The sequence below is a fragment of the Microplitis mediator genome, chromosome 9 (genome assembly GCF_029852145.1).
Source record: "Microplitis mediator isolate UGA2020A chromosome 9, iyMicMedi2.1, whole genome shotgun sequence".
In the NCBI taxonomy this organism is placed as follows: domain Eukaryota; kingdom Metazoa; phylum Arthropoda; class Insecta; order Hymenoptera; family Braconidae; genus Microplitis; species Microplitis mediator.
In genome coordinates this window covers 16,653,367-16,671,956 of record NC_079977.1, presented here as the reverse complement: position 1 = coordinate 16,671,956, position 18,590 = coordinate 16,653,367, and the positions used below count along the sequence as shown (strand labels likewise).

The 18,590-nt window shown below is 34.4% G+C and overlaps 1 protein-coding gene and 1 long non-coding RNA gene across 3 annotated transcripts in view; one reads left to right on the top strand and one right to left on the bottom strand.

Moving 5' to 3' along the window:
* LOC130674577 (uncharacterized) overlaps positions 1-18,590 on the bottom strand; it is a 59,926-nt gene that overhangs the window by 35,871 nt on the left and 5,465 nt on the right. The window lies entirely within an intron of this gene.
* LOC130674576 (prion-like-(Q/N-rich) domain-bearing protein 25) lies at positions 12,281-16,987 on the top strand. Of its 2 annotated transcripts, none has more exons than XM_057479940.1 (7): positions 12,281-12,511; positions 12,598-12,703; positions 12,782-13,014; positions 13,088-13,164; positions 15,230-15,563; positions 15,641-15,826; positions 15,905-16,987. In XM_057479940.1, exons 2-7 carry the CDS (start codon positions 12,690-12,692, stop codon positions 16,036-16,038), a joined length of 978 nt encoding a protein of 325 aa, XP_057335923.1. In that variant the 5' UTR covers positions 12,281-12,511; positions 12,598-12,689; the 3' UTR covers positions 16,039-16,987. The 2 variants fall into 2 exon arrangements, with proteins under 2 accessions (XP_057335923.1, XP_057335922.1); XM_057479939.1 differs by having other exon boundaries at positions 12,769-13,014; positions 15,905-16,954.

Genomic DNA, 18,590 nt, shown 5'->3' with positions numbered 1-18,590 from the left:
ATCACACATACATTTACACAAACACATACACAAACAATTTTCGGAAATTTACTATTTCCTTAGCTGTAAGTTAAAAAAACTCTAACCTTAAGATTTGGAATTTGATCTCTATAAAAATATAGTGGAAATTTGTAAATTGCTCAATCATCATGGTTAATCATCTGCATTGTTAAAATTATTGAGATTTTGTAACGGGGTGACCTGGTGTTCGACTGCCAGGTCAGCAAAAATTGAATTTCGCGCCTTTTAATTTGCGCACCCGCCCTTGCGTCGAATTTGGTTTAACGGCGCGACGGTAGGGGTAGGTTGGACACTTCGTTGCCAGACGACAAAACCAAAAATTAATTCGTACCAACTTGCTGAACTGAGCGGTCGCTCAAATCTTTTGTGCTATCTGGTCTACTACAAGTTTATTATTATTCAGGCAGACGCCATAAATTTTCAAGTGCTGTTAAGAGTTGCTACGTTCCACCTTGAATCTTGTCAACTGAGGATCCTGCCGGCGTATTTAAGATGACCACCAATGCAAAACATCTAGGACAGGTCGATGTAAGTTCCTTGGTATGAAGGTTTTTGAAATTCATAATATTTCACGTTTGTCAAACACGTGGAGGAGATCACCTCATTAATTTTATCGTCTTTTTCTAAATTCTTTTTATTTAATTTATTCAAATTATTTCTATCTCTGTGCATGCGGGAAATTTATTACCGGTTAATTTTAATTGTCAGAATTTTTCCTCGACATTGTTAATTTTCTTTACGATTTAAAATTAAATAGAAGCTCGTTAATTATTGTCGTGATAAATTTTATTGAGAAAATTCATATTAATAAAGTTGGGACTTGTATCCCGGTGAAACGGAAGCAGCGCATGTGCAGTAAAACTATATTGCAAAACGTCTAATTATTAATTGTTAATTATAAATAAATTTGGCATTAAGTGTATATTGAATATATTGAACAATTAATTATTTATTTATAATAAAAGAGCTAGAATCATATTTAAAATCATTGTTATATTATTTTTAAAAACTTTCCTCCTATTCCAAATCGAGCTGCGTACTCAGCTACGTCAGACATTTCAGAACCCAGAAACTTCAAACACTCAAGTTACTATCGGAGGATTGTCCGAACTTCCTAGTACGGGGAGGCAAGGGCAAACCCTTACAATTTCTATGATGAAAATATAGACCTTAAAAATAATCCTAACTACTGTGTCTATGGTGTTGACAGAGTCATTCAAGATTCAACTGATTGCAGAAAGATCCAGATTCGAGCCCCAGTAATGAATAACGATGAATATTTTTTCGTCGATCAAAAATTGAATAAACATCAATTAATCAGAACATATAAACTATACATAGTGCTATATTTTCAAAAAAAAATTGATAAAACAATGAGAGAAAAAAAAATTCATGACAATCAGATGTCTGATGTATTCTAACCAGAATATCAGGGGTCGGTCTTAGACATCGCGCTCGCCACTAGCACTATCGGCGCTGCCATCCACAATAAATTAATGTAACGGGGCTGTTAAGCCCACCTCCGTTTGACGGGAGGCCGATACCTCACCCTTTTGGTCATGCTCACACTGTGAAATCTCCCATCTTCCATCCAGACGACACTCCTAGTCGAAAAGACGACCAAGAGTGGACATTAACCGGGGGTATAATAAAAAATCTCCATTGCGCGTGGTATCTAACCACAGCCACTACGAGTCCTACCTCACTCGGGCCCCCATTCCTTCCATCTCAGGAGACTCTGGCCGAAATGGGGCCCCGATGGTACCAATTCCCTGTATTAGTCTACAGACTGCAGATAAGTGGTGAGTCGCAGCATAACTCATTACCCTAAAAGGGTTTCTTTCACATTATCTCACTCGGATCTAGGACGGCAACTATTAAAGATTGCCCTCTACCGTCATCACCAAGTGAATATCACTATAGCTAGCTATAGCTAGTGATAGTTTTGTGTATGAGCTAGTTTCACTTAGGCTTTTTAGACAGTCTGAAGAGTTGGAAACACCCGCGCAGCGGTATCTATTGGCTTCCTGCAACCACGGAGTTGCCACATGTTACAAGGTGCAAATCATGCGGGCACCGCTAATGGTTGGAGTTATGGTCCCAGAACCCACGAAGAGGGTGACACGAACTTGGTCTGACGCCCCCTAGAGGACGCCAAACCCTTCCTGGGCGCTTTCATCCACAAATAATTAATTAATGTAACGGGGCTGCTCGGCCCACCTTCGTTTGACGGGAGGCCAATACCTCGCCTTTTTGGGCATACACGCGCTGCGTCGTTCTTATTCGTACAATCAACTTTACCATATATTATAAAAGCGAAATATGAACGAAATAAGCTCACATTAGCTTCCCCTTTAGGTAGCAACGCATGTAGGTTCCTCACCAACAACCACCACGAGTCCGATCTCATTTGGACCCAAACACTCCTCCCATCTCAGGAAATAGAGAGACTCTGGTCGAAGTAGGGCTTGGAATGGATCCCCCATGGTACCAGACTTCAGCTCTGGTCAACTGCTTGCGTAGATTAGTGGTGGGACGCAAGTTCTCCCCATACCCTATGTAAAGGGCTTTTCCACTTGTATCTTTCGGGTTCTCAACAAACAATTATCCGCTTGTTCATCCCCTGCTAGATTTTCTACTTTCCCCAAGCCAGTAGCACACTAATTATTCTAGCCAAATCAAAGTTTAGATCAGCTTGTGGGGAGGCTGTCATCCACAAGTGGGAGGTCCTCGAGAGCTACAACGCCAGTGACCACCAGTGACCACCAGTATGTTCAGTGTATGTTGACAGAAGACAAAACCGCCAAGTGCAACCTGGATAGCGACCTTCGTAAGAAACGTTGAAACTCAGCGAAACTTGATGAAACCTAACTTCTCAAACATTTCGCTGATAATTGGCCTGCCGTCACTGCATTATTCCCACCCACAAAATCTAAAAGGGATGCAGAAGCTCTGGTTGAAAGAGTCATGGAGCTCATTACTACTGCATGCGACATGTCGATGCCTAAAATAACCCACCGGGGTAACCGGAGACCAAACTATTGGTGGACCTAAAGATCACCACGCTAAGGGCAAGGTGCATTTCCCTAAGGCATAAAGTTACTAGGCTGAACTGCAGAAAACATCTAGGCTCCTTTCATGAAACAACAAACCTAGAAGCCCTAGTGGCCAAAAAAAGCGCTGAAGAATGATATCACAGCTAGCAAGCGCAAATGTTGGAGAGACCTCTGCAAAACCTAGACAAGGACCCTTGGGGCCGTGCTTACCAGATCGCCTATAAGGGCTTAGGGCAGCAGAGCCTGATGGATCCCCATGGATCCCGAGGTCTTTGAAAAGGTCATTTCAGATCTTTTCCCACGTCATTCATCAATAGAGCTCAAGGAGCCTTTGAAACTGGAGGAGATACCTCTTCTTACAGCCCGAGAGTTCCACGATGCCGCAAGTCCTTTGAACCCCAGAAAAGTACCGAAATCTGATGGAATCCCGACGAACGTCATCAAGCTCATAGCGATTGAACCACCAGCGTCTCATGCTGCTCGACAAAGGTAAGGGCCTGTCGATCACTTCATCGTCGTACCGACCACTGTGTATGCTAGTTGTGGCTGGCAAGCTGCTGGAAAAGCTCCTGAAGAACTAATTAACGACTGCAGCAGAGAAAGTGGGTGACCTTTTACCAAACCAGTACGGTTTCTGAAAACGGTTATTCAACGATCTCGGCGATCGAGCAAGTCCTTGGAATTGTTAAAAGAGCCTGGTCCGGCAGCCAATGGTCTGGAAAAGTATGCATCCTCATCACGTTTGATGTCCAGAATGCCTTTAACTCCGTCTTCTGGGCCGACATACTCGATGTCCTACAGAAAGACTTTAAAGACGAAGAATATTTGTGGAACATGTCGGATGACTATTTTAGAGAACAAGTACTTGAATACCCCACAACCAAGGGCACCCGCATTGCAAATATCACGGCAGTTGTTCCAAGAAGTGGCGTTTCAGGTTCAGATTATTGGAACATCTGATACGATGATCTGTTGCGGACGGCGTTCACATGCGACACCAAACTTGTAGGCTACGCTGACGACCTTGCTGGACTGGTGATTGCAAGAAGCGTAGATGAAGCGTGCAGACGTGTCAGCTCGCTGATCAGCACCATTCCGAAGGCTGGCCAAAAAGCCATGGCCTCCAGCTAGCGGAAAGCAAAACCGAAATGTTAGTGCACACAAGACAGCGCTGGCTTGAGTGCCCCTTCTCTGTGAACATCAAAGGTATTCCCATTTAAGAAAAGCAGTCAATTCGATACCTAAGTGTCAAACTTGATGGGAAATTGACCTTCTGGGAACATCTGTGCCAAACCGCCGGGAAGGCTGTTTGTGGCTAGTCTTTCTAAACTAATGCTGATCACGTCTGGCTAGAGGTACGCTGAAAGTCGAGTGCTCCCGAGCGTCGTGCGATTCATCGTGCTGTACGGCGTGAAAGTATGGGCAGATCAACTTAGATTTAAGAGATTCAAGCAAAAACTTACATCAGTACAAAGAAGAGCAGCACTCCTAGTCTCCTGCAGCTATCGAACAGTATCTGAAGCTGTCATCCTCGTTCTTGCCTGGGCAACGCCAATCGACTGAATAGCACAAGAGAGAAAGAAGCTACATGACCACCGTCAAGTTGGGACCCTCAATAGTAATCTCGTAAAGGCTGAAAAGCATATACACTTAGAGAGCGGACACACAGGTGGCCATGTGCTGATCAAGGGAAAACTTTTTGAAAAATTGATTACCGAGTTAAGTTAGAACAGTTTTATTCGTTATTTTATGATTTTACGAATATAAAGTATGATTCCAGTCTGTTAATATAATTTATTATTGTTCAGTCACGAGCTTGATCATTTTGAAAAGCTTCGTGTACTTTCGCTACGTACGGGAGCAGCCGAACTCGCTACTGACTTGAATGTCAGAATAGTGCCGGGTCACTCGCTATCTGGGCCCGACACCTGCAATTTCTTACTCATGACCGTGCCACGTCGGCATGAGTACCCGCTACCAGCCGGCCAATCAGAGAAATTGGCGGCTAACTATTTCCTGTTGGCGCGCTTTTAAGCCAATGGGAAAATTCGTCACTGCAGTCATGCTGCCACGTCACCACCGAGCAGCCACGAAGGAAGAAGACGACGTCTATTTCTAATCTACATCGATCAGTACAAACTCAGCTATCCATCCAACCGCTTCGCTCAAAATAGTATATCTCTAGTGTGATATAAGTCTGAACCGCTCCGCTAAATCTCTGCTTAAATATTCTCAATAATTAGCTAGTATATCAAGGCTACTAATTATTGAGTATATATTGAATCGTTGCTCGCGTCTAATTAATTATAAATTAATTATCGCGTCATTAACCGCTACCGACCACGTGTCGAATTTATACGCGTATTCGTTTACAGTCACATTCGCTATCGCGTATCTTGTAGTTGCATTCGCTATTTTTCTCATAGTTTTAGTGTACATATTGTTTAATAAAGATCTATTCTTTTATCTGTAATTTGTGTTAATTGTTAGTTATTGAATTAACCACACCTACACCAGAATCCCACAGAGCATTCGCTCATTTTACAATTATATATGGGGCATTCCACGCCAAATCGGACGGTTTCAAAAATTGTTTTTCCGATTTTCTTAATTATTTGGTATTTTTTAGTATTCCTCAACCAAGGCTTCCTGGTAAATTTTCAAAAATCGAAAAAAAATAGCCATTATAGAAGGCCCACTACCAGACCAGGCTTAAAAGTTGCAGAGTGGATAGAACGTTAAGATAGAAAATTTTCAAGAAAATTGCAGGATATACACAGTTTTAAAAACACGGTTGAAAACTTAAAATTCAAAAATCTCGATCAAAAACTTTTCGTATATTTGTTACGCATTTTTTGCTGTCGAAGCCACCTAAAAACGAAAATTTTGATACAAAACCATCGATTTTGACCATTATTACGGAGGTTATGATCAAAAACCATAAAAAGAGCGGTTTTTTAAAAATTCTATATTTTTTGAATCATTGATCAAAATAATCTAAAAATTCACCAGAAAGCCTCTTTTGAGAGGTACTAAAAAATACCAAAAAAATGCAGGAAATCGGAAAAAACAATTTTTGAAATCGTCCGATTTGGCGTGGAATGCCCCATATATAGTATTGTATGGGAATGCCCCAGGTATACTTACCTGTAAAACGAGCGAATATACAAAGAGAATCTGGTTAGTAGTGATCGAATTTTTACAATAAAAAATTACACAAATATTATGAAGAAATCAATTAGATATTTATTTACACTATGTACACTTAAAATTGTGAGAAGGTAATATTAAACAGCGAATGCAATAAAATAACTACGCGATAGCGAATGAAATCTATAAAAATGATCACGTATAATAAATTTGACACGTGGTTGATAGCGGTTAGTGACGCGGAAATTAATTTGGTAATTAATTACACGCGAGTAACAATCAATTTATTCTCAATAAATAGCAGCGTTATTAGACTGTCTAATTATTGAGGATAATTAAGCGCAAGATTCTAAGTAATATCACACAAGAATAATTAATCAAAATAAAGCGAATTAAGAGCACGAGGTAGTACTGTTGAATTCACGATACAAAAGATTGATGGCTTGAGAGCGTTGTTGAAATGGCGTTCCCACTCGGAGCTGACGTGACAGCATAGCTGCATAAAACGAATTGTCCCATCGGCTTAAAAGCGCGCTAACAGAAAGTTAGCAGCAGGAAGATAACAGTCAATTTTTCTTATTGGCTACCGAGCACGCCGGTATAAGACGAATTCTCTGATTGGCCGGCTGGTAACGGGTTCTCATGCCGTTTTGACATGGTAATGGGCAAGAAATAGTATGTGCTGGGCCCAAATAGCGAGTGACCCGGCATTATTCTGACCTTGAAGTTAGTAGCGAGTTCGGCAGCTCCCGGACGTAGCGGAAATGCACGAAGCTATTTAAATGAATTAATCTCGTGACTGAACATTACCTGATTTTTTTGAAAAGTGTATTTTGTATAAATAATTTAGCCAATTATTATTTTAATATATTAAATTTATGACTTAAATTATGACATACAGGTTTTTTAAAAACAAAGGTTTATTTATATGTTTTTACACAGAAAAAAAGGATTTCTTGGCGCAAAAAATTTTTACTTGACCCAAGAAATTTTTCTGTATTATAAAGTGAAAACAAAACTTTTCTTGGGGTAAAAAAAATTTTCTTGGAACAAGAAAAAAATTCTTTAGGCGAGAAAAAAATTCTTGAGCCAAGAAAAATTTTTGTCTTCAATTCATAATACAAAATATTTCTTGCGCCAAGAAATTCTTTTTTTCTGTGTAGGTATTTTTAAGATCCTTAGATACTTATTTATTTATTCGTTACATATATTTTAATAATTCACTTTAAATATAAAAATAGATTTTGAGCAGTAAAATTCTTCATAAAATAATTGACTAAGTAATAAATAGTCACGGCTTTTTCATAAATTTTAGTAGATATCATATTTGTCATCATACTCTTCATTTTCAGACAAATCATTTTCATCACAGATATCGTGCTGACTTTTCTTGGCAATTTTATTTTCTAAAAGTCTCATATTGTGAGCAATAAATGTCACTTTTCAAGCCCTTTCAATTGTCAAGCGATTCCTTTTTGAAGAATGTATCCATCCCTGAGTGCTGAAAGAACGTTCAGTTGCAGAAGAAGTTGGAGGTCAACCTCAAACAGAAACAGCTATTTTGCTGCTTTGATTTTTTCTGCACCGAACTTGTCACCACTTTAAAGGAAAAATAACTTTTATGGCTTGTTTAATATGATCCCTACTCCACGTGCCATTATTTTCTAGGTAATCTGAATACTTAGTCAAAACACAATTGTTATCAAGTTCTGACATTCTAGAAAGATCAGAAATTAACTCATAACCCTCAGCATCTTGATCAGAAATCAATTTGGTACCTTTATAATTAGGATCTAATAAATTTGCAGCATAGTGAATTGTCTTGAGTACCATAGTTTGCCGCTCGTTTATTCGAGAGTCTAGAACTTATAATTTAACGCTCGAAGATTAGAATCTTCTAGTTCTTTAATAAAGTGCTGATTTACTTCATGGAATCCTTCAATTGCTTGACTTATTCTCGGGTCATAACTTTCCAAACGAAAAATCCATTTTCCAACTAGTCTAATTAGCTGGTGAATTTTAGTTATTCTAATCCAGTATTCACTGCTGAGAATATTCGTTCTTATCGCTAAGCTTAAATACTATTGTGCACTTGGCATCACAGCTAATAATTCTAAATTGTTTTTGTTTTTTATTAGACTCTCGAAAAAATGGAGCAAATATCCAAGTCGTGTTTTAATTAGTAACTTTAAAGTACACTGAGTATTATTTCGATTTTTTTTTATGATTTCTGTAGAATTTTTACCAATTTCTTTGACAGAAGACAAATCAGCTACATCTTTGACTAGTAAATTGAGAATGTGCACTGCAGCCATAAAGTGAAATATCACGCTCTTCGCATTGTTCGTTTAACACTTCGCAAGTACATCTCATCATTGGCTCATTATCAGTACAGACACCCATGACTTTTTGTGGACCGATAGCTTCAATTACTTGCATCATTTTTTCAGACGTGTTGACTGCTGTCTTGGAAGAACTTGAAGTTGACAACGTTTTAAAGAATAGTGATTTTGGAGTTGACACGATAAAATTTATAATGCACTCAATTCGAATATTCGATCATGAATCGCACATCTCTAGAAATAACTCATACTGTACGTACTGTGAATTAGCAGTCGATAATGCCGAGCACACATTCTTCCAGTGCCAGCGCTGGTATGTGCAGAGGCTGGAAGCCTGGGAAGCCTTCAACCACGTACCTAGCCCAGATACGATAGTCCACAGCATGGTGAACTCTGAAACAACCGGACAACGTTCAGACAACAATTACATGCGATCTGAGACATTTCTTACTTTACTTGCCTAGGTGTGTAATATATTATTTTGATAACAATTCAGTAATAATGTTTAACTGATTTTCAGTTGAACAATTCATAAGAATGATACTTCGATCGAATTTGAAGTTACAATTTTATAAATCATTTAAATTGATTTTGATTAAAATAATGCAGGACGATATTTAACAATTATATATTATTATACGAAATTATTTAATAAAATTTTTTAAAATTAACATGCAAAATAACCAGTTCAACATGAAATTTTAAATCAACTCTTTACAATTACAATAGAAGCATTAGGTGGCTAGCAGCCGACTTTTAACACAATTCAAAAATATAATGTAAGCATTTTTATTTTGCAGTACACGTGCTCGAATTTTAATTTTATAATTCTGTTATTACTAAACTTAACATTTTCAAATTTTATTTAACATTAAAATTTTAAATTACACGTGTTTGAATTTTTCTTTTTTAATTCTAGTGTTACTGAACTAAACATTTTAAAATTTTATTTAACATTCAAATTTTTAATTACGCGTATTCGAGTTTTTATTTGATGGTTCTAATTTTTAAACTGAATATTTAAAATCAATATTCAATATTTCGATTTTATCCAATTTATTGAATCAGCGTTTCAAAAATTTCTTATGGCTATCAATTATTATTTTTGTCGTATACCAAACGTAGAAATTTTTTTTTTATGTTATTTAAATGGTAAATCAAAAATCACGAAGCGGCACTTCTTAGCATTAATATTAGGAGCTCAAACTTTACCAGATTTTTTTTTTTCATCATCTGGAACGATATTTTCACGGTAACTAAAGAAAAAAAAATTAGTTCTTTTTTTTTGGCCCACCCTTATGTTTATATCTATTAAGAGTTTTTTTTTCTTTGCATTATTTGAATAATATTACGATTGTAATGTACATCGATTCGTTTTTGAATAACATCATTAAATAGGTATAAGCCTATCTTTTCACTAAATTGTATTTCTACATATTTTTTTTTTTCACAGGAGTTATCAGATATTTTTGGCTGAGTTTTTCTTGGAAACCAAATCTCTAAGTACAAACTACAGACTGCACAATGATGCACTGTTGTCTCATATAGCAAAGTGTGCTTGGATTTTTTCATAATATTTGTTTGTTTAGGAAAAAAACTTTGCTAAAGTTCTTGATTACTGTATTAATGCAACAAAGATAATACCATTCGCCCACTTGGGTGTGAAAGTAAAAAAAGTAAGAACTCCTGATAAGGATGCAAAGTGTCTTGTTGACATTTCAAGAAAAATTTCAAACTAAAATAAAAAAAAAATTTTTTTTTCTTCTTGCTGTACCTCAAAAATTATAGTAGCTAAATATCTGTAACAATTCTGAGAAATAGGTACTATTATAAGGATGAAGTCTACAGAAATTCAAATTTATTGATTAATTACTTTGGCCGATACAAGAAATTAATCATTCAAAGCCTAAAACCCCATGTTATTGAAATAGGAAACTTACATTACTATGTAGCACGAATTGAAATTGAGATAGAGACCAGAAACTTGGAGAATATACACTGGTCACAAAAATTATAGAATAGAAAAAAATTCTAAATTTTTGGGTGATTTTAAAAATTTTTTGTTCTTTAATGTTTTTCGATAATCAATCTTTTTCATTGAAGAAATTAAGATTATTGGTACAAAAACATTATAAAATCGAAAAAATGAACAAAAACCGAGAAACTACCAATTATGGTGATTTTTGGGAAAATTGATTAATTTAAAGCTTCGGGACACGAAGAAAGAAAAATCGCCGCGCTTTGAAATTTTCAGGGTTTTTCCAGGACACTTTGAGGTTGAAAAAAAAAACGACGCTATCCATTGCTCATTCGTTATATCCAAAGGTATACCTGTTTTTTAATAAACATTATCGCTTCAAAAATAATTTTTCGATCGAAAGCGACTAATTTTGGTCATAGAGAATGTTTTGCAGTTTCGAAAACCCTACTTCCATTCTGTGTCCGACCATCACATCCGGAGTTATTGATTATCAAAGCCAAAATGGACTTTTTTGCTTTGATTAATGATAACTCGGGGCTAAATCGTCGTAGGGACTTTTTGAGGCCGGAAAATTGAAGGGCATAAAATTTCCAAAAAAGTCATAAAGTCAGATTATCCAAAAAAATTTATTGAACCCCATAGACTTGTTAGAAGAAGAGCAAAAATGTTGAAAATTTTTTTTTCGTCGGTTTTCTTAGGATTCCTCCGGAACTGTCCATGATAAAAAAATTTGAAGTCCAGATCTGAAAACTAGAAACTTGAGGCTATAATTCGGTTTTTTTTTTTTCAACCATTTTTCACCGAGTTATAGCACGTTGAAAATCACCCAAAAATTTAGACTTTTTTTTCTATCCCTCAATTCGTGTGACCAGTGTATTTTTTTATCAAGTTAACTTGTCGCACGCAAATTTACTAGTCACATGCAGATAATCGTATATCCCACAAAAACGTCGCAGCAACAGTTGAATCAGCAAAAAGCTACTTGGCGAACAAAACAGCGAGCACTAAAATCGTACTCATATCGCATTGATAATAAAAAAAAGTATGTTTAAATCGTGCGGTGTTCTCGATTACCCACACGAGCAAATGGTCGCACTCACTTCGTTCGTGCGCTCAACTATGCTCTCGTGGGCAATCGACAACTTACCGCACTAGTTTTACAATATACTATTTCTTATATTATGGGAATAATTATTATACTATTCGAGGAGTAATTACCATAGTGACGTTATAAAAATTAACATAATTCTATAAGAACTATTCCGATGTCATATAGGACTTCAACCCATATCTATAGCAATGATAACCATACTATGTAGGAGTGGCGTTTCTATAACCGATATTTCAAATAAACCGGATACAATGCGTAATGGGAACGATTCCCATAATATATCGTAATTGACATTGCAAAGTGGAGTCTCTTTCAATCTATTTGGATTCTTCTTTTTAATCCAGGTAGTTGAATTCCAATTGATAATCACTGAATGTTATAAAATGCGTGGTGAGAGCGAATAATACAAGACATTTATCATATCAACACAGTGCGCGTCAAAACGCATCAAAATATTTTGTTTATTCGCGATAAATGCTTCAGCAGTCACGTATTTTATTAAAGAACGTGACTGATCTAATTATAAAAAATGATTGTCATCACAAAATAAACAAGCTTGTAAGTTTAAATCAGCTATATCAGGAATTGTATTTTACAACTCTCGTATTTGTAAAAAACATCAGAATAAATGATTTATTTCAGTATTTTAAATTTCTTATTAAATTAGTTGTCTGACTCTGTCAACAATTGACTTTCATGTGGTCATAGTTGAACTGTTTAGGTGGCAAAGCTTTTAAAATTGGTAAAAATGATTCGAAAATCATCAGTTTTCATATTTTATATAATTAGCCTTGATTTAATGACATCATATATTTTCGCACGTGATCACTGCATATTCCATTTTTCTGAGGTGAGTACACTGCGAATTAATTTGAATGTAAATATGTCAAGCAATTTCAAAGGATTAAGCAAAATCAATTTACAATCATTTTCAAGTGTGATCCTGATTCTAAACAACCCTGCTGTGAACCCTATCAGTGTTTGCTGGGGCAAACTGAATTTGTACAGCGGGGCATTTCACGATTTTTATGCGCGAAAAACGGTAGTTATGTGCTATAAATTTCTATTTGTAATAATAATTTATAATTGATTATTAAAAATTAACAGTAACACTGGGCAGTCCTTGTAATAGATTTGTGGATTGCTTGCCGATTGCTAACGCTAAATGTTCGGAAAATAATACATGTGTTTGTCAGTTTGCTTCTTATGAATACAACAACACGATTTGTTTGAATAAAAACGTATATGGAGCATTAAAATCTGAGTTTAATATGTATTATCGCAGCACAACTAATGGAAGATTCCGCCTGAAAGAGAACTTTACTTCGGAATCTGGTCTTCATAGAGAATCAAGTAAGACACATTGCTTGGTAGTCAAATATTTATAATTATTACATAAATTAATAAAATATTATTCTTACAACAGAAACAAAATGGGGTGATCCGTGTACCATGTGTTTGATCGATGTTCCCAACGGTCTCTTCTGCGACATTGAAAATCGGGTATTGTGTCAAAATGTCTAGGCATTGAAAACAATCAATCGTCCAATATGTGTAATAGTGTTTCATTTGTAGGCGATATTCTTAACCTCCCGTCAAGAAAATTGAAATTAAAAAAAAAGGAAAGTTAGTGGTTGTGGTCCTATTATCGGAAACCGAGTTTTAAACAGATCTCGAGGTTAAGAGGTTCTAGGAACCTATTCTGACTAATTTCGAGATGATGTCCAAGTGTATGTGTGTACGTGCGTATGTAAATATTCTGTAACTTTTGAACGAATGAACCGATTTGGCTTTTGAAGTGACGTTTGAAGCGGCTTATTTATTTTAACTATTTGTGAGAAATTGAGCATAATCGGTACTGTATATTTAGAGATATTATATAAACAAAATTTTTTCGAAAATGTTTCTTTCGAATAACTTGTAATGAACCCGATGGATTGATTCTAAAATCTAATCAGCTCTAGAACTTCATCAGCCACATAGAACGCCACCTTAACCATCAAAATCGGTCCATGTATTCAAAAAAAATCGTTGTGGAATGAATTTCGAAAAAGTATTTTTTTTTAATAAAATCCAAATCGTTGATCTTATTGATTTCAGTTTTTTTTTAACGTTAGTAGTTAAAAAACTGCATTGAATGTAAACTTTGAATGAAGTCTTAATATTATTTATTAATCTTTTATTTCAGTCAATGATTAAAACAAATATAATTGATTTTTTTTCCGTCTTATAATTACAAAAAAATAAATTACTAGTTTTTTAACCAATGGATAATTAAGTACATTTGATAAAAAATTTTCAACTTTTCGCTAAGAAATGATAATTTCCACAAAAAGGGAAGTTTCTGGTTTTGGTCCCATTATTAAAAACCGTGTTTTTAACAGATCACAACGATTTGTGGCCGTACGAAGCTATTCTGACTAATTTCGCGATGATATCCGAATATATGTGTGTACGTCCGTACACATGTAAATATTCTATAACTTTTGAAGAGATCAACCGATTTAGATCGTTAAGGTGGCAATCGACGCAGCTAATTGTTTTTCTACAATTTTTGAAGAATTTAGCTTAATCAGTACTGTATGTTTTGAGTTATTTGAAAAGTAAAATTTAAAAAAAATTTTTTTTTTTGAATAACTTCTAACTTACCCCATGAAATGATTTTAAAATCGAGTCAGTTCTATAAGCCACTTTCAGCGTGAAAATCGGACTATTAATTCAGAAGATATTGGTGATAAAACATTGAAAAGATAACAATTGTCTTTATTTTTCCAAGATAAGTCAGTGTATAATTTCTCAAGTCTACATAAAATTGAGCTGGGTCTATCATGTTATAGCCTCTTTTAATCACTACATATTGCATTGCAATTTTTTCGTTAGTTTAAGTAATTTTATCGATAAAATATACGAAAAATCACGATTTCGTACACTTTTCTCGGATATTTTATATACTAACGCTCTCGTCAAGTTTTGGGGCTGGCCAGCAGGGTTAACAGGTTTTCAGTTTTTTTTTATGTTTCAATTCGATTTTTGGTGGTAAAAAAATTTTTCTGAAACGAATGAGTACAAAAATTTGTAGAGCATAAAATTTGCTACAGAAAATCTGGCATCCGTTTGTCCCAGTGGGGCAGCCTCAAAAAATTTTACGTAAAGAAAAAAGAAACGATACTTATAGTCGTTATAATGATTTATGCATTAAAATTGATATTAAATACTGCATTTATATGAGTAGTCTTAGCTTTCATAAACTTGATTGTAGCAAATTTCATGCTCTATGAGAGGTTTTCTACTCATTATTTTCAAAAAAAAATTTTTAAAACCCAAAAATAAAGTTGAAACCGAAAAAAAAATTTCCTGTTATTTAAATGAGAAATTCAATTTTTCGATGCGCTAAACCCCTAGCTCACTTAAAATTTTTTTTGAACCAAGAATATTTTTTTTCTACTATACATTATCAGTTTTTCAGACGGTGCAAAAAAAAAAATATCGCCTCCAAATAAAACACTTTAATGTTTAATAATTTGTCGTACAAATCATGTAGAAATCATCTTAACTTCAAATCTTTCAGGTGGACTTTGATTCTACATTCTTTTTCCAAGAATGTAAGTGTCCAAAACTAACAAAGTTTAACGAAAGCAGTTTATCTTGTGAAAAACCAGAATTTAATGATTGCTCCAGTGATGAGGATTGTAGCCATCTCAATTATGCTTCATGTTCTGGAGGTAAATGTAGTTGTTTACAAAATTATCAACCCGTAAACGGACGGTGTTTGGGAAATCTCGGCGCAACTTGTAACCATGATATTGATTGCCGTACTTTTAATGCAATCTGTCAATCCAGCAGTTGTCAATGTGAATATGGCTATTATGAAACATATGGTTTGTGCAGAAAGTACGCGGAAAGTGAGTAGCAAATGTGTCTCGCCACCCATCAAATGTGATTCATTGTTAATGCTATAAATATACCTATCATTCTATAGAAGTAGGAGGGGAATGTCGCACCAATAAGACTTGTGAGCTCCTCGATCATACTTCATGTTCTAAATACAAATGCCGTTGCTTACCTAGTTATCAAAATGTCAACGGAACTTGCCGTACTGTTGAGAAACACACTTGTCAAGTCGATCACTATCATGAAAACGGACACTGCTATGCGTACGCGAAAAGTCAGCGACAAATTTGCTTTCTATCGAACTACTTGCTATTAATTATTCTTACTTTATCCAACACCTTTTTATTTTTAGGGCTGAACGATCAATGCTTCAGCGAAAAAGCTTGTAAACGCCTAAATCTTACCTCATGTCTTAGTGGTCGATGTAACTGTTCCAAGTTCAATATCATTTGCAAGGTGTTAAACGTATGGAGTTATTTTGTTTGATTATGCAGATCTTTCCAGTTCAACTGGAGCCAAGAGCAGTGAGCAGTTTTCTTGCAGAAAAATCATTTCCATTACCATTGTCTGTCCCTACATTTTTTCTAGAATTTTATGTTTTCAAGCATTGAAATTATAGACATATCCGTTCTATCATTCTCATCATTAATAACCATTGAATTACTATAAGTACTGTCAGTAAATACTCATTATAAACACGAATATTACTAAGTTAGTATATCTCTGTATCACCTGATATTTTTTCCGCTACCTTATCAAAATGTTAGGCATGATATTCTGATCATAAATATTGATTATTGATCATAAGTGTAAATAGTAAAATTTTTTTTTATGATTTACCAAAATATCAATATTTGAGATTACGTAGGTGAAATCGTGTTTTTTTGTTCAGCCTCTTAGAGAGTTAAAGTATACAAATATTGCGTGTGAAACGCCGAAAGAGCGTATATAAAACTATAAACCCTTTTGGCTATAGAAACTTAAACATTTTGTGAAAAGGGCGTAAAAAAATTTTCTTTCTAATCGCCTGTCAAACATATTCTCAAGCTGAAAAATGAAAAAAAATGTCGAAGTTCATAAAGCGTAATGTTCATTTAAACGAATATTATTACAAGAAAAATGTTCACATGTTTTAATGCTTCACAAAATAAATTATAATTTTAATTGAAATTGAAGAAACTATGAAATACTATTCGCTTCTAAAATATATTTTATCGCATAGTAATCATTTTTCAAATCTTTCAAACTTTTTGAGTTTTTTATGTTACAAGCATTTCAAGAAGTTCAATTTTTCTTTATTTGAATCACACAAAATAGCTTTAGAAAGAGTATATAAAAAAGTTAGGTGATTTTAAACAATTCATGTAAGGAAAATTTTTGTGGAAGGAAAATAAAAAATCAAATTACACGAATTTTTTTTCATTTTCATTAAAATATACTGAATTCAGTTACAGATAATTCAAATATAAAAAATTGAAAATTGTAAATTTGATGTTAATTTTCATTTTCATGAAGATATAGAAAATCATAATAACTAATGAGTAATTACTAATTATACTATTAATTACACTTTTAATTTAATTGTTTCTGACATTTGATGTTCTGTGAGTTTTATTTTCCATATTACTGTTGTTGTTATTAAGTCATGTTGTTGAAAATTCTGTTTCGACATAAATAAACCAATTGAAATAATTTAATAATGATTAAATAGATTTCTTATTTATTTCATTATCAGTATTTAATATTATTATTTTTATTTACATTTGGAATAATAAGGAAAAAAATGTTTGACTATAGTGTTTTATAACCTGTCGTCATCACCTCGTTTCAGTTGTTGAATGTTTCGGATTATTATTGAACTTTCGGTCCTGGCATGATAAAAAATAGTATACACGACACGGGAGGAAAGTTGGCCATCTTAACCCGCGTGTTTACCACGCTTTCGGCTCGGATGGTAACTTTGCACGTGGGTTGAAATGGCCAACTTTTCTCCCTAGTCATGCAATATACTATTTTTATACGCCCTTTCGGCATAAAATCCTATATAACTGCTGTAGTACGCCCGTTTGGCATTTCGCACGCGAATCGTTTACAAATAAAATTAATTCTTATTCATTGACTTCAAATTCTCAATATTAATAAAAATTATATCAAAATTTATTTGGAATAATCGAAATATGATTATACAATGTCAAAAATCAATACGTAAAATGATTTATGCTGAAAAAAATTTTATTTTATTTTCAAAAATGGAAAATAAATAGTTGTTCAAGAGATCCCATTACCGGACTGGGCTTAAAAATTGACGTGTAAATAGAAGTTTAAAATAAAAAATTTTGAATAAAATCGAAGGATGGAAACATTTTTTAAAACGTGATTTAAAATTTAAAATTCAAAAACCTTTATCAAAAAGACTTGAATAATTTTTTTTTGTATTTTTTACTATATAAGCCACTTAAAAACGAAATTCAAAAAAACGTCAAATTTGAAACATTTTTAGAGAAGATTAACCAAAAAACTAAAGAATACGATTTTTTTGAAAATTTGATATCTTGTGAACGAGTATTCAAAAAATTTTCAAAATTTACTAGAAATGCTATTTTAAGGAGTACTTAAACATATTCCAAAATTACGGAAATCAAAAAAGAAAATTTTTCAAACCGTTCGATTTCGCATGGAACGCCACATATACATAACATATAGTGAATTTTCAGATATGGCCTTAAACGAGTCATTTTTTACGGGTGATCCCACATTAATTTTTTGATAGCGCTTAAAGTAACCCAAAATCAAAAAGTACTGCAAAGTAACAAATAAAATTATGTTCAATAGAAGTTATTTTTTCATAAAAAATTATAAGTATTTGAATTTAGTTGGTTTAACCGGGCACTCAGCTTGTGTTAGCCATTGTACCCGGGTTCATTGAGGACAATTTTATAGTTATCGGAGAGGATCGCGGCCCTGGTGATCATTGTTATTATGCCTTGCTTTATAGCCAATCCACCTAACAACGAACTTGCTAAGCCCACTGTCCTTCC